Raw genomic sequence first — 17,050 nt, forward strand, 5'->3', positions numbered from 1 at the left:
ACGCATTGCTCTATCAAGTATGCCGGACCCCAATTGTGGAACAGCATCTCGCCGGCTATCCGACAGTCGTCGAGCATGTCCGCATTCAAGTCGAAATACAAGCAATTTCTTCTAAATCAATACTAGCCAGTCTTCAGGATTACCGGACCACGACCTAACATCGACCTCGCCCTCCGCCACATACCACCCCATTTTGTCGCTTGCGTCTTATATTCTCTGCATTACTTTTCATTCAGTGTGCATGCCTCTTATTTACTTCGCCTAGGCTAAGGTGGGTGTCTGATCTTAATGGCTACTCCAAGTTGTTTCGACACCCTCCTATCTTTTCATTGTATCACAGTCTTGTGATGTTTTGAAACGATGAAAATATTAATAAACCTGACTGACTGACTTTGAAGACAGCTCAACAATTTCATGGGGTTTACAGAAAAAGATGATTTTTTTTTCTAGTTTTCCATCATAAATTAAAAATTTTAATTGGATCTGCGGAGTCCTATACTTGTTAGAATTGAACCAAACTTGGTGTGCAGCGTTTTTTAGGGTAACCTGACAATTTAATCAGTGAATGGCTGGAATCCGGGAAAAAAGTTATTTTTGAACAGCCCTAATGGTCATTGGCCATCTTAGTGAACCCCGACAGATTATAGAAGTGTATGTGTGCACTGTGCAGTGTGCACTGAGAAAGTGATTCTTCTGTATGTCATTTGGAGATATTCATTGATTCCGGCCATGTTTTCGACTCATCGATTTGTATCGGCTGTTTATTTGTTTAGTTAGATAATACATACCATTGTTGACGTACACAGTGCCAAATTCGTCACCTTTAGCATTCGAATTTACCATTTCAACTCAAGGGTACGTGCGTGGGGATTCCCGCGTAATGCTTTAGAACAGTGGTTCCCAACCTTTTTCGACCGATCGCCCCCTTTTCGAGGTCAACACCGATCATCGCCCCCCAAATTTTGTGCACCGATAATTGGGCATACAGACTGTAATCACCGGCGGGTTGACTAAAAAAAAAAAAAAAAAAGGTCATCTTTCTCCGCTCAGAGCTGAAAATAACGTTCTTTCTCTCCAAATTGCTAGGTGGATGACTAAAAAAAAAAAAAAAAAAAAAAAAAAAAAGGTCAGCCGTTTTGACGCGTCATCGCCCCCCTATCGCCCCCTTCGCTATTTTCGCCCCCCATCGCCCCCTTTGTCCATTTTCGCCCCCCTATCGCCCCCTTCGTCATTTTCGCCCCCCTAGATCGCCAAATCGCCCCCTGGGGGGCGATATCGCCCACGTTGGGAACCACTGCTTTAGAATAAAACTTCGGGGATTTTCAGCGGTATAAAAATGCAAAGCGCCGTGACGAAGTTGAAAAGCAAGCAATGGTTTACGTCTAGTATTTACCTTATTATCTCATACGCTCGCCATCGTAGTAATATTCCCGTGTTTTACCAGAGCGAAACGACATATTTTGCAAACATCGCAGATAAGGCCATAACGAAAGCAAGCAATCGGGCGTCGTTTATCGTAGCAGCGTTGTAGTACTACGCAGAGTAGTAGTACTACGCAGAGTAATCACGAAAAAGTGGGAGAGATAAGGAGAAAAAATCTGGCCGAGGTTCATCTTTCGTCGGCCGAGAGAAGGGCTGATCGAGAAAAATATATCATAAGAGACCGAGCGTACTCCAAACAGCGAGTATTTTGCCATGGGCGTTGCGTAGTAAAGCTAGTGCAGGCGCCGGTGAGCCATCAGACTGTAGTACCGTAACGGCGCGCTCGATTGTTTGTATTTTTAGCAGACAGGCCTGGACTTGAAGCGCTCTCGGTTTTACTTTTTTCTAGTTGGCCGAAAGACAAAGAAAGACGTTGAAGGACCGACTTTTCATTTCGTATCAGGTCATGGCACCTTATATACAGTATCGGTGAGATCAGGTTATATTCCGAGACCGCATAACAGCAGCGTGCATTTACGATGCGAAATAATTATTCGTATCAGCTAGTTTGATTGTAAGTTGTTGCGTCACGCGTTTTGAGTTGTTATTCGCGCTTAGTTTGGCAATATAAATATAAGTGTGCCGCAAATACCGTTAAGTGCTTTTGTTAATCAGCTCAATACTAATTCGATTGTTGCTTTTCTTAGTCAAGTATAAGCTATCTCCCGACACTGCCGCTACTATGACCACTTTGCCGGTCTATTCACCTTTGACTCAGTTTCTGATGTGTCGCCGCAAACCCCAGGCTAAGTCGCTTAGCCCGGCGGCGAGAAGATTGTTCGGCAAAAGCGACACTCCCGCAGTAAAGGATATGCTGCAAGATGTACTAAATATGGAGCGACGGAAAGGGATTTGCCAACTCAATTTTGATATTTACAACGAGAAACCTGCGCCCGTGGAGCAGCGAGAAAACATCTCAGCCGTGGACAATGTCCAAGCGCAGCGGAGGCGATACGTGTGGAAGTCCGCTAAGCCGGGCGAAGTCCCCGGTTTTTACTTCAGAGCCTGTCCCGGTAAACGAAACGCGCTTGTCGACAGGATGGCGGATGCACGCCCGAAATATGCGACGGAGGACCGAAATTCTGCCATGTCACCACCACTTCGCTTCGATGACACGAAAGACCGACAAATACCTCTCCATAAGCCGCTGGCAGTTCACGCCACTAGTGAGAACGCGCTCACGGTGAGAAGCCTGACTCCGTCCGAAAACGCTTTGTCGCAAAGGTCCCCGTTGGCGCAACGTAACCAAGTCGGGATACGGAGATCCCTGAATTTCAACTCAGTTTCTGCCAAAACATCAACAGCCAGAAACCATACCGCGGAAGGCAGCCAAGGCTCCGTTACGCCGTCGCTGGCTAATGAGAAATCTATTAGCACTCCGAAACCCACCTCGTCAGCGCATTCCGCCTTGAAGCAACTAAAAATCACAGGTAAGCCTAGGTCTTTTCAAATTTCCGCGCCTCGCTTTTATTGGCTGATTCGAATTCTGGACGTTACGCGTTTCCCTCATTAAATATTCATGTGGGAATCTTGGCCATGGATTTCGATCGGGCCTTGTTAGGTCATTAAATATTGAAAGGCGTGCGTTCAATTCCGCTTTGCGATATCGCGTATTGAGTAATAACCGATGGCATTAAAAATCCATGTGGGAACTTTTTGCGTCGGGTGAGTGTATCGGCTTATCTGGCTTTAAAACCAGCTCTCCTAGCCCTTGACTGACGGCATTATGGCCGTTGTTAGGGACATTGATTGCTATAAGTAGCGAGCTTTTGAAAGCAACCGCTGCGCTTTAGGTTAAGAGAGGCGCCCATCTTTTTTAAGTGCTCACTGCTAAAATACGAAATAAGCACTTGAAGGAAACTGTTGTTACGCTGTCAACGATTTTTTTACAGATATGACAACCATACGTAAGCCGCGGCCGTCTGTCATGAAGGCGAGAAAGCGGTTAAGGCTCGCTGACGAAATAGATTGCACTCAGCCGAAGATGAACAAAATGGCTAATGAGGAAGCCATCTAAAACCTTCAAAATATAATGTAGGTAAGTAATCGCACGCTTGCTAAAATGCGACGCAGTCATATCGATCGTGACATATGGCGAAAACGGTGTCTTTCGTGGCTTTTACCGTGCACTCAAGTAATCGATATAATCCAGTTTCCGTAAAAGGTGCGCGCTGCCGAGTCTTCTCGCAAAAAGTGAAAATCAATCGATAACTACGCGACCGTGAACAGTCACAGATGGCGTACGCGTACTCTGGAAAACAAATGCAATTAAACCCGGCGAGTGTACGGTGATAAAGGAGCCGCGCGTATGTGCCGTTCATCTGTCGCAATTAAACGCAGCGAGTGTAGGGCGATAAAGGTAGTCGGGTATCTGCAGTTCATCTGTCATGTAACGCCTGGCGCATGCGCCTTCGCGATAAAGTCCAGTCGTAGTAGCTTAATAGAATAGTATCCGAGCCTTCTCACGATTTTAACATGTTGCGCCATTAATCATTTATAAATTCCGGAATGCTAACTGTAATTTGAGTAGGGATTACGGGTTTAATTGTATTCGCGATCGGACCAACTGGCGTCTTACGGTTGTATATTTGCTTTGGGGGTCGTTCCCATCGTCTCTAGTAATATGTTTCGATTGGATTTATTGTCCGGCCGTGCCGGGGTTTTGTAACACGACACCGCCGGGTCCCGTTGCGAATCGCGTCATTTAAAACTCCGAATCCTGTGGTCAATAGGACAAGACTCGGCACAATGGGCCCGGAAAATAGAGGAATTCAGACCCTGACTTCCGTCACACGACACCCTGGGAATGACTGGGGGTACAGATGGCGGACGTAGCGGCTGCCGGGGTCCTTTGTGTTGACGATGTTCTCGTTACGTTTCCGTTGCCCTTTTGTAAACGGAACGGCGCACACAATGCCACGCGTGTGTACGTTGGCATTTAAATGAGAACTCCAAATAATAGCAAGGCACTCGACACGGCACGGTCGTTTACGCTGCCCAAACGGTCATCCCAACGGTCGCGGAGCATAAAATCACAGTGTAAACGTTAACCAGGTGACGCCGTCATGATAGGCAATAAAACAAAAGCCAAGCGGTACAAACCAATACTACCTCGCAAGCGTATCCCTCCCGGAATTGCAGTTGACATTTACCCAACTCATCAGAGTTATAATCAATCTCGCTGTACTTTCGCAATGAGACCTTCCATTGTTTGATCACAATGCCGCACGTGGTAATCTGGGGTGTGTTCCAATGTACTCTTCGCTCTCGGAGGCAGCTGTATCATCAATTTTGCGTTCTACGGCGCCCCGCTGCGATATTGAGGCAGATGTGAATAACAGCTGACTTGTGCCTGTCGGGTTTGCCTGGATTCGTGCAGCGCTGATTTTTTATTTGTGGAAATTCGATACGAGGCCGCGCGCACACATGGGCCGTGAAATGGCGACACTGTAGGCTTGCAATTCTCTGTACGACCACGGGCGGCTTTGTCCGCTATCAACGGTCGCGTAACGCCAGCTGTTGGAAAAGTCCGTTGGACCTTTTAAACTTGAGTGCACGAGCTAACGATGTTTACCAGGCAGTGCTCCCAGCGGGTTAATAATATACATTCATATATTCGCCAGTCCTCTCGTATTGTAATCGGGATAGCCCACTCGAGATCTGTTTGCTCTGTGTAATCAATTGCAGGGTACAATCATCATTAGTGAAAGGTGGTGCGATAAGGCCTGTGTATTAAATAAGTGTCGTTTTTATTTGCAGAATTTCTTCTATTTGAATGCCCTTCGGGTGGATTGAAGCTTCTCAACGTATAAAGGACGAACACTGTGTGGTATCCTGCGTACTGGCTCGGATATATTGAGTGGAAATGAGAACGAAATTTGAGAGCAATTGCGCCATCTACAAGAAACTAGCCAAATCATATGACTAAACGCGACTGCCATTTTGATAAAACACAATTTGCCCCGACGCCGTACTGCCTATTGTGAGCGAAAACAGTTGCTCTCGTGTGTCGCAATTTTATGGGCCATCAATCATTGAATGTACTATTTCTGTTCCCGTGCTTAATGTGCTCTGCCGTGTGTTGTCGATTTTTCCTTGTGTGCTTATGTTCTGTTCTGTCAAGTCGGGGTTAATTATCCCGATACCAGCCGCTTCGTGCAGGTGCTGTTTTGATTTTTATGTCGTTTTTCGATACAGATTAATCCTAATATATGACAGATATTTTATGTTCTTTACTTGTCATCCTCTTACCTGGCCGAGCGCCAAAAATCATACTGTCTCATGAGGATTTCTTGTGTATGTGATTTGGTTTTTGCGCTTCTGGTATCGAATAAATAGCATCAAATACGAAGTGGTGCGGTGTTGACAGGCGGAGGCAGTTGAGGTTGTTCTGCCGTAGTAGAGAAGTCGATAATGCGCACTGCGGTCGCCGGCAAGTCCGGACTTGTGCTGCGAGAGACAACGAATCTCGTTTGCCGACGTTTGAATCGAAATGGCGGGAAAATCTCGTGACGTAGGGACATGGCGTGACTCTCGTGTTCTGTTTTGGTGTGACGCGCGAGTGAAATATGAGAAGCAAAGGTTTGATTACTCGGTAGTAGCTTGTTTTGATTGGGATGGCTATATGGAATATTGCGATACACAGCGCAGATAAACAGGAGTGCTGCCTTATACTAACCATGGGAACGTACGTATCGACCTGCATGCTGCATGTTTAAAGGCACGCAATCCGTTACTCGTCGATATATTCTTACATATGCGATTTCACATCGCAGTGGTCGAAGGTCAGTTTTATAGTGAGTCTACCAAAGTCTGGTAGCTCCGAAAGTTTCCTCAAGTCGGTTAACCTTATTTACAACAAATTCATAAGAAACGCTAAGTATTGGATTCGTCATGGCGACCCGATGATACACTTAATAGTGCGCAGCTGTACAATGCACATATCTACGACCGCCAGTAATTTTATCACAAGCTGCGCAATGCTCATAAACACGCTGAAAACGAGGGTATTATCAATCATACAAATGACAGCGGAAACAAAAACACTATCCTATACAACTTCCACTATGACCGAACAACACAAAGAAATGAGGGATGTGCCCATTCTCATTGCCCATTGCTGATATGCGAATTTGAATATCCCCGCAAAAATCGGACTTAAAGAGGGCAGAATATGTTGGCTACTTAATCGTCGCCCCAGGTAGACTTGATATGGAATTAGATTTGATGGTAAAATCGTTTAACCAGATCACTGTCCTCAGCTGCCTTTTTGAATGTAACTTCCTTGCGAAAGAATTGTTTAAACCTTTAGTGTAGTTTCGTGCCGAAAACACGTGAACGACGCCATGGATTCACTGCGTCCTTACGAAAAACCTCCTTGACCTAGTTTTCGCAATGAGAGTATTGTCATTCGAATGAAAAAGTTGGAGCGCTTAATTACGCTATAAGCGTGGTTGGAAATTAAAATTATGACTCCATCACCCACAGTCCTGACGACTTTCGAAATTTTTACATAACTATGTCAATTTAGCATGACACGAGACTACTAAACGCCTCATTGTCTAGCATCGTACTCAAGTAGATGGCTAGTGCTGCAGTATCAATGCAATATTACTTGTGCCTCAAACAAGCTCTCCAAATATTACATTTGTTGCATCGCATCGGTTGTGCTCTTTCCATCAAGATGCTTACATATTCAATGTTATGTAGGCCAAAGTGCGCTAATGTAAAATTAGTGCACAATACACCTGTGCGGATAAGAAAATATAATAGCGCAACAAGAATGGTATCGCGGATATCATATTTCTCCATATAAATAACGTTAATGATTAGCTTTCCTGGATTGGCGTATGTTGTACGTACAGTGTTCAGACGATAAAAGTTTGTTAGATTCTCGTACTGCTTATTACAGTCGTGAATACGTCACGACGATCTATTTAGATACCCCGGCCAGGTAACTAAACTTAATCGGATGGTTCGTTCAAGTGACCGGTCTCTTCGGATCAGTAGGCGATAACAACAATAATAATGATTATTATTGTAGTCCATCCATAGTCTCGAAATTTCGTACGAATCTATGCATGAAAGTGAAGCCTAAACCACTAATTATAATTTAAAGGGAAAAAACATTGGAGCCTCGCTACTTTGCAGGGTCACGATTCCACTACCATTAATATTATAAGATACTCCTGGATTTCTGTGTATCACCGTATTTCATATATTGCTCTTCGAGTAATACCGAATGTTTTAGTATAGCCGTGGATGCTTCACATCAGAGCGATCAGTCACTTGGCCGCTGAGACCGCATAGTCTCCTTGTGGCACGATTACATAATCGAAATAGTGCCTATATAGGTTTCCAAACAAGCAGGCTATGACTTGTTTACGAATGACTGCTTCGAATTGTTTTCGATAGTATTTCTGATGATTCAGACAACTTATGATAACCTTCCAATACTCGGGCTTTTTGTTGCGCCAGCTTTTTTGTGTGACTCATCCAGATAAGACACACCCTTTCCAATATTCTGTTAAGGCATGACGCCGTACGATACCCAGCGATCCCTTGTAACGCCAAAAGTAAAATTCAACAAGTATCCTTTCAGCTTCATTAGATTCGTACTTTCCGACGGATTTTTCTGGTAATTATTATAGGCTTTGTGAGATTGTTGGTCTACTATTAGACTTGAAATAACCAACAATATTTATAATGTTATCGAACACAATGAGAACACAGGTAAAAACCACGATATTTTAATGAGGATTTTTATGTGTACTTTAGGCTAGTACAGCGGTTCCCAACGTGGGCGATTTGGCGGCCTAGGGGGCGAAAATGACGAAGGGGGCGATAGGGGGGCGAAAAGGGACAAAGTGGGCGACGGGGGGCGAAAATAGCGAAGGGGGCGATAGGGGGGGGGGCGATGACGCGTAAAACGGCTATATTGGAGTCAAGTCGGAGAAATGACCTTTTTTTTAGTCAACCCACGGAAATTTAGTTGCAAAAGTGTAAAATTCGACAACGAGCCGGAAAGTTGACTTTTTAGTCAACCCGCCGATGATTAGAAATTGTATACCGATTTTTCGGTTCACAAAATCTGGGGGGCGATGATCGGCGTTGAGCTTGAAAAGGGGGTGATGAGTCGAAAAAGGTTGGGAACCACTGGGCTAGTAGTTCTCCTCCACAGCTTGTGGACGGGTAAATTTCCAAAACATAATGGGCGAACCAGTGTATCATAAAAATTAAAATCAACCCGATGTGTCAATACGGCAAAACTACGCAATTCAAAAACAAATAGCAAGAATCTGGTTTGGTTGAGAAATTCGATGCTGTCGTTTTGATAACATACGTGGCCCCATCGAGGTTTCTGCAAGGCGAAGTACATTTGACTTCCACACGACTTCTCTGTTCGCGCAGCCGTTGCAAACAATGTTGTAAATCTGAAGTACTAGTTTCTTACTTTTTAATACAACAACCACTCACTTCCTTGATTTTGACTATTGAGTGACTTCTCAAAGAAATCCATAATATTCTGCTGCTTTCTAGACTCCGTTCCCAAATTTCGTTCAATGTTGCTAAAATGTCATCTTAGTATTCACATACAACTGACCTACTTTTAACCAGCTGAGCACAAAACTTGCAGCATTATTGTGACATAAGATAAAGTCCAAAGTAGACCAGGAACCCTACGTTACTTCACAATGACGCATAATACGGAACGGGCAAAATTCTCAATCAATGAAAAATTTTAATTATTATTATTTCTTTAATCAATTCACAAGCCTTCGTCATCTTGCATTTGATAATTGAGATATAAAACTGTAATATACTTACCGAACTGACCAGAAGTTGACGCTGGTTAGCGGCTGAGAACCATTAATAGGCAATTGCCATCAGAACAACATCAGACCATTGTTTAGAAATTTTTAAACGCGGAAGTTTCGAGAAGCTATCCTCTCCAATTTCTTATCATCATTCGATAGGCGATCAATCATTTTGCTTTTAAAACCTCACTTTATCCGTAGGAATGAAATAGGATGCGATCGTGAAGGCCGGGGCAAGGTTGCACAGCACAAGCACATACCTATAAGAATCAGAGATGGGCAGTGGGCACAGGCCGGTTCAGGAGCCGGAGCCGAAGCAGGATTTTTTACCTGGCCGGAATGGATCCGGATTCTGAATTTGCGGTGACTGTCGGATTTTAGCCGGATTTTTTTTGCTGCATTACGATTAATTAGCATTGTTCCGGCAGGATTTTTTCGGATTCCGAACTGGACCTTCACCAGCCGGACTCCGAATCTCACATTGCCAGCCGGATCCGGATAGATTCGGATCCCGAAATTTGGGAATCCGCTCATCTCTGATAAGAATACGACAGGAAAGTTTCCATGGTTGTGACGTCACATCCGATTCGAGACAAGATAAAGAATGGAGATGATATTTGCACGTACCTAAGCTATTGAGGAAAATGGATTCATGGATTGATGTTCTGGCTTTCTAATGAATTAATTATATGTCACTGCTCTACGGCAAACACGAAGGATATCGCGCTATACAGAAGGATTTCATACTGTGAAATTATGGGTACAATCCTGATATTAGTCACAGGAAGGGACAAAATGAACCTAAATAGGATCTTTGCGATGACGCAGAATTAATAGAGGTACCTCGATGGCTTTCATAGAGTCAGGAAATTACAACTGTCTGATTTCGCTTCCGGCGTTAAGACTCGACAACACCTGGGGTTCTTCATTCGCCAGTAACTGAGATAGTGCGAATCTGATATAGTAAACCACCTTCCCGCAACAGTCTTATATTGCAAACGTCTATTGTGCGGAATGAATGGCTTTACTTACCGTGAACTTAATCATTGTTCAAACAGTGGTGAACTATTAGGATACCTGTCACCGTAAAGTCCTTTATAAGAGTGGCGTGTCTCATCAATAGAGCGTTCACAAGACTGTGCGAGTAATCCGCATCAGAGATATCTAGACTAGTCTGATCCCCATATATATAGTTTTTGATAAATATAACTTACATGCTGCAGGAAACAACATATTTATCGGGACAATTTAGTATCGCTCGGTGCTTTTAGGACTGTATGTCATCCTGAATAAATTTCAATACTGTGATAGTTACCCGTGGCCGTTCATTTTTCGCTGCAATGTTCTTGAATAAACAAAACAATCGTAAAACTTTAAAAGCATTTGCAATGGATTGCTCTCTGCATTCTTGAAGTTTTACATCGCCTCGTTCAACTTATATTTATACACGCCCATTTGAATTTCCTATCGAAGAATTCGGCGATGCCAACAGCAGTGCTCTGAAAAACAATATCTTATCATATCAACCTGACAATTAGTCTGTCGATTGCGTGCGTGTACTACAATGGAAGCCGTCAATTAATTTAGCCTCATTGGCTTTATTCGTCGACGTCCTCTCATATTTTTATTCTTGTGTTGTATTTCCAATCCTAGCGCAGATTGGGTTCGGGCTAATGGCGCTTCAATCGCTTCAAGTCATTTCTCTGCGGCAGGTGAAGAGCCCGGTAAGGACCTGGCCAAGTGGCGAGAACCGAGGCTTGAAATGACGACCGTTGGTGACGCGTATCTCATCGACGTGATCACGCGTACGATTCGATATCAATGTGTATAATGTTTCGAATGGTCGTTGGGCTGAAGTGCTCTCGGCGAATGGTCGAGCGAAGGGCTATCTGTTTCAGATCTAGCAATGCCAGTAATTTGGATTGCTGTCACCCGATGTCTGCCATGTATTCGCATACCGTTGCTACTCATTTCACCAGGTCCATATCTATAAATATATCCTCCGTCGCTTCTCCCACCAGTTTTTTATGGATAGTTTTCTACTATTACTTATGTTACCATACAGAGCGATCCATTAGTCACCACTCCCTAACGGCGAACTAGCCCACCAGCATCTACTTTTGCGATCTGCATGTATAAATCATCATAGCTTGTCGTGCGAATTATTTCGAATATAATATTCTATAATGTATAGTCATTACCTCATTAGTCACTTAGTCTGGTAACACCATGCGTAATATACTCGTAACTTTAATATAACATGAAATCTGCTGTGATAGCAGTTACGCTATGCTGATAGAGATAGTTGAAGTTTCAGATGTTCCATGTATAATAATTCGACTCTTGACTAAGGCTGGGCAAAATCGAGTACCTGAGTGATTCGATTCTGAATCACGTATTATGCTTCGAGTCGAGTCGAGTATTCGAGTATCACTCATTATGACGTCACAACAACATGTACTATGTTAAAGTTCAAATATGTACCTTTTATGCGACTACAAGGAACATAACGCATGTTATCCATCACATTAAAGATACTTTGGTATTTTTTCAACCATAACGATTTCATTGCACTTCTTGACAATGTTGCGGGTTGATCATTACTTCGGAAATGTGTTATTTCCAGTAACGTTCGTAGCTTTGCGATATGTCTCGTATGCTGCGACACGGCCATTCAAGGTTTCAGGCTTCATCAGTGGAAAATAGTGTCAAAACTATAATTCTCGTTAGTAAATAAACTTTCAGTTGCGAGGAGCGTATAATTTCAGTACTCGAAAATATCGTGTTTACTACTCGACTCGAATCATCCAAATTAATACTCGATTCAGATTCGAGTACTCGAATCATTATGCCCAGCCCTACTCTTGACCCTATTTTGTGCCAGTCGGTAGCACCATAAATTTGATTGCTGACTTTTTGTGTTCCCCCAGTCTTCCTAAAAACAAATTATTCTCAAATCGTAACGTCGTCGGGAGGATAATATGTTCATTTTGTTTGAGCACCGCATCATTTTATCACACCACGGGTTATTTCGTTCGGTGAAATGTATCTTTCCGGGACGCCTAGTCAGGAGGTAGTTCGCTCAACAAATTTCCCGCCGAAAATTGCCGTGGCCTGAGAAAATCCAGAAACGATGAAAAATTCATTGGATACTGTGTGCAATCAAAGGAACTGGTCTCTAAAGGTCAGAATCATTAATAGGTAGACTGCAATATTCAGTAGGCAATATATACAGACGGCGTGTCATACAAATACTGATGAAGCCCGAGGCAGATACAATTATTCCTACAGGTTTTCTTCGTATGGGACTCCCAAAATGACAATGCAGTCGGTCAAGGCCAAATCACTATGTGTTTCGTCATGTTGGCAGAATGATCATGATCACATAAATACCGAAAATGTTATTCCACTAGGTTAACATTTTTATTAGTGCCGAGCTTTTATTATCCGTCGATGTAGTACAGGGCTGGCCAACCTTTTCAGCCAAAGGGCCACATTCGATTGACGAACTGTTGGGCGGGCCACCAGCCGCGCGAAGCGCGAAAATTTTTTGAAGCTCACAGGTCAATAATATTGTCACCTGACTATATTTCGGGCCTGCTGTATATCGCTGGGCTCAGTTTACAAGGACTGGGCTATTGGCGTATGGACAGATCGATATCGAAAGTTTCGACCAACATGCGTCAATCATTTTGTGCCTATGGGTTTCGTAGTCGACGGTCTTTCTGCGAGTGCAAACGCAAAGTCGCATATGTTGTACGACACTCTGTCTCGCAATCGCGAATATAGTTCGATTCAATCTGATACATTAGGCGTTCTTTCATTTCACAAAGAGATAACAATATTAAAAGCAAGAAATCGAGTGACCACATGTTGCGCGAAGCGTGTAGAAAATTTTCACTTTTGATAAATCTATCCCAAATTATTCTGCTTTATTGTAGTCTACGAAGATCTACCAATATGTGACTGGCTCATGGATCTGCCAATGCGTCGGAAATGATATTTTAGTCATCATATGTCACGTGTTGCGGCCATACTAATCAAATTTTTGGTTGGCCTCACAAGTTCACAATCTGTGCAATCCATTTTGATAACATTAAAAAAATTCGTAAATTACCTCGCGGGCCACTCAAAACCTTCTCGTGGGCCACATGTGGCCCGCGGGCCACGGGTTGGCCGGCCCTGATGTAGTATATGGAGTGCCAACGCAGCTATATCTGACCGTAATATAACGACAACAATCCCGACTCGAAAGCCATCTATCAAAACGTGCCGTGTTTGGTGTTTATCCGAGCATCGGTTTGAGTCATGAAATACACACTGACCCTATTTCCCATTCCAAACAAGTACGACGAGTTATTATTGCACACTATCCTCCACCCACTGGTCATAGTGTTTATCTTGCGTTTTGCATGTATACAATCGCCAACCAAAATCCCACATCCAATTTGATTGGAATATGATTGTTTACAAACGGATCAAAGCCAAAGCACCAACGCATAGTGATGTCGGTAACCAAAACAAAATTTGCGATACCCGCAAAGACTCGCAAATTAATTGCCGTTCCACAGTTAGCAAATGTGTGCTAACGATAGAATAGATCGCCTTGGATTCAATAGCGGCGTGAACGCATCAATTTGAAGGTACGACTGCACTCAATTTCAATTGTTTGTTGTGATTTGAGTGTAATTCCCTCCGCGTATGGAATCAATCTGCCGTGTGTAGATTGTGTCAAGCCCTTTTTCTGGCTACCATCAACAACAGCACGTGCAGTAATTGCAAAAGCGTGCTGGTGTTATCGTTTTTCACCGGTGTACTCATCTGTTGGGTCTCAGGCTTCAGCGTTGTCATTGCTGCGACTCATGAAATTTCAACGTCCTAATCGATTCGGAATTAGCGACTCGCGATAACGCAGTAATGCTGCATTGACCCTGAGCCCAGTACAGCCTTGTTGGCGAACTGCAGCACTCATTTTGAAACGCGCTCAAACGCAAAATTTCCTGGCTAATGTTGGGCAGAGCACATCAAACAGAGGACACGTTAGTTTTCAATTGTGCGCTTCAGCTTTTCCGAATACAGCTTTTAGTGTCAATCATGTTCTATTCTGTCAAAATACCGGATATGTTTTGACATCGCGTCTTGGGAAGATATACTAAACTAAACAATTTCCTGTGTGCTACATTCATTACAGCGAAATTCTGACGAACTCGCGTTGCAGCAGCAGTTTGAACACCAATAGCTTCAGTTTAATGCACCAGCAGGGTGCTTTTGTGATTACCTATACTTTTGTTGCACGAACTTGATTGTCTGGGACGCGATTGTAGCGTGGTTGTGCTGCCTGTACCTGCGCTCTTAACGCGGCGTGGGGAATATTTACTCCAGAATAAACACGAGCCCATGCCCATTTTAACTTGGAACAACAGTACGGTCTTATAATCACGACCTGTAGTCTTTTGTCAATAAAAGCTTTACCGTGATGTCCGTGTATGGCGCGGAGTTAAAGACTCGGGTGGACTTCAAATTTTCAACAGAATGTATTTGATCCCTTGATGCTAATAGTTTACTTCAGTTTTACAATCGCTTTATTTTTCTTGAGATAAGATTCATTACACACGGGCGGTCCGCGTTAGTACAGGTATCGTCTCCGTCCGTATCCACAGTTCCACACCCTCGTAGAATAAACACCCATTGAACTCAGCCAGACAAATAGTTACAAAAGGCGCGACAGAGGTCGTTGCATACACCGCTGCTTGCGAACAATTGCCATCCGCGGTAGAACGCTATCCGTCGCAGATTTAATGGGATTTGTGAATCGATTGCAGCAAATAGAGATAATCTTGCAAACAGCGGGATATCTATAGATTAGATCCGGCATCATATCATCTAATACTCATGGTGAATATTAAATGTCACGGTAGATTGAAGCGTTCTGTGCCTGCGTCGAATGTGCAGCAATTCTGCTGTGCTATAAATATACAATAGACACGCTATAGGTTAGGAATAATACCTCAAGTATTCGGAGTATACGATCGGAGAAAACTATAAAGAGAAGTCTATTCTCTCTTCTATAGTGATAAAATCCCCTTGTGACAAGGTCGCGCAGCGAAAAACGCCGAGTTCAACTGGCTTTTGTGTGGACGATATCGTATTACGATGGCCGGCAACACTTGTTGAAAAACAGCACATGTACGTGGCGGGAAACACCCATGCTGCTAATCATCACCGGCCGGCTTATTTACTCCCTGTCGCTGCGTTGTGCGTAGCAGTTTCAGTTGATATTTTGCAAAACAAACCTACCTCGTCCTTGAGAGACACCGCATGTGGCTACTTGTAAAGGTACTGTGACAGATAAGATAGGCTTACCATATTTTGGAAATCTAAAGAGAGGACACTTTTTCAGAAATTTCAGACATGCAAAACTGGAGAAGAATTCTCAAAAACCGGTATATTTTTCCCACTTTGAGATCGGTTGACTAAAAAAAAAAGTCATCTCTTCCGCTCAGAGCTCAAAATACCGTTTTTCTCTCTACATTGCCAGGTGGATGACTAAAAAAAAAGTCATCTTTTCGCTTCGAGCTAAAATCTTCGTTTTTCACTCCGAAATACCCGCCGGAGCTTCACTTCTGCGCTAATTTGCGGCATATCACTCGCAATTTGCTCTAAATCTGACCTAAATTTTCAAAAACGAGGACAAAATCTCAAAAAAGAGGACAAAAGGGCGTCCTCCGAGGACACTTTCAAAAAAGTCAAAAAAGAGGACAAATCCTCTTAAAAGAGGACGTATGGTAAGCCTAAGATAAGATATACTGCCAATGCGGGCGACCGAATTCGGTTGTACGACGATATAATAAATATTTCGCGAAGTGTCAAACTGTAATAATACGATAACTACATCAGTGACGCTTTTCATTACGAAAATTTTACCGGCACTCTTCATTACTCTTATGAGAATGTCTAAATTTAGATGGATGTGGTTGTAATTATCGTAAATGCATCATCCTATGCGTAAATTAGCAGTTCGGAATTCAATGGGCCCACTTACCAAATTGCAAGCCATTAAATTGTAATGCGGATTCAAATTGTTATGCTTTTCTTGTCGATGCCAAACTTTTAGCCCAGTCAATTCGATTGTCCACAGCACATAGCAGCGATCTATAGAACCGATTTCAGCGTGTACAAACGACGGCCATAAGTACGGATTAAACGCATGTAAAGCCCCATGTAAATTAGGATTATTCGCAACAACTGGCAACACATTGCTTCAGCAGATATGTTCGATAGTGACAGCTTGCGCAGTAGATCATGAATACTCCAAAAGATATTAGATGAAATCCGCGCAAAAAACTACGCTCTTCATATTTAGAATGCGACGTCTAAGTTTCCGGCGGCGATATTAGCGAGCGAGTTCATTTGAACTTGGTCCGTGCCTGGCTGTAATATGCGAAGGCTGACGCGACGAATTATTGTATGCGCTCGGACATCAAGCGTAACGGAAGTGATATTTACTCGATCGACTGCTTTTGCTGACAGGGGTTGCTTGAACTCGCGAGTTCGCCGGAAGAACACAATATCGCGAGAAGTCTACGAAGGTACGTGATCATGATCACTCATCGGCTTGCCCCTGTCGCAAAATCAAGTATGTGATGTTCCAATCGAAATAGCTCTTTGATATTGCATTCGGCAAATAAATACACCTACACAGACCTACGCTACTATGTAGATGTGACATGTCGGTGGTGTGTAAACAGATC

The 17,050-nt window shown here is 43.3% G+C and overlaps 1 protein-coding gene and 1 long non-coding RNA gene across 3 annotated transcripts; one reads left to right on the forward strand and one right to left on the reverse strand.

Moving 5' to 3' along the window:
- Nucleotides 1-1,702: 1,702 nt before the first annotated feature.
- Nucleotides 1,703-5,833, forward strand: LOC145444364 (uncharacterized). 2 transcript variants are annotated; one of them, XM_080322333.1, is made up of 3 exons: nucleotides 1,703-2,912; nucleotides 3,375-3,516; nucleotides 5,242-5,833. In XM_080322333.1, exons 1-2 carry the CDS (start codon nucleotides 2,165-2,167, stop codon nucleotides 3,497-3,499), a joined length of 873 nt encoding a protein of 290 aa, XP_080178459.1. In that variant the 5' UTR covers nucleotides 1,703-2,164; the 3' UTR covers nucleotides 3,500-3,516; nucleotides 5,242-5,833. The 2 variants fall into 2 exon arrangements, with proteins under 2 accessions (XP_080178459.1, XP_080178458.1); XM_080322332.1 differs by having other exon boundaries at nucleotides 1,704-2,912; nucleotides 3,375-3,520.
- On the reverse strand, nucleotides 5,529-14,643 carry LOC145444365 (uncharacterized). Its single transcript, XR_013916661.1, has 2 exons — nucleotides 13,507-14,643; nucleotides 5,529-12,774 (listed from the first exon to the last, which is right to left on the reverse strand). It is a non-coding gene; the product is annotated as an uncharacterized LOC145444365 (long non-coding RNA).
- Between the last annotated feature and the right edge of the window lie 2,407 nt (nucleotides 14,644-17,050).

This window comes from Botryllus schlosseri, chromosome 8 (assembly GCF_051294905.1).
Source record: "Botryllus schlosseri isolate E-star chromosome 8, Bs_hap1, whole genome shotgun sequence".
In the NCBI taxonomy this organism is placed as follows: Eukaryota; Metazoa; Chordata; class Ascidiacea; order Stolidobranchia; family Styelidae; genus Botryllus; species Botryllus schlosseri.

Excerpts from the sequence above, each read along its gene's own strand:
- LOC145444364 (XM_080322333.1), top strand. The coding sequence starts at position 2,165 with ATGACCACTTTGCCGGTCTATTCACCTTTGACTCAGTTTCTGATGTGT. Across the intron at positions 2,913-3,374 it reads GAAGCAACTAAAAATCACAG|ATATGACAACCATACGTAAG; the intron begins GTAAGCCTAGGT and ends ATTTTTTTACAG.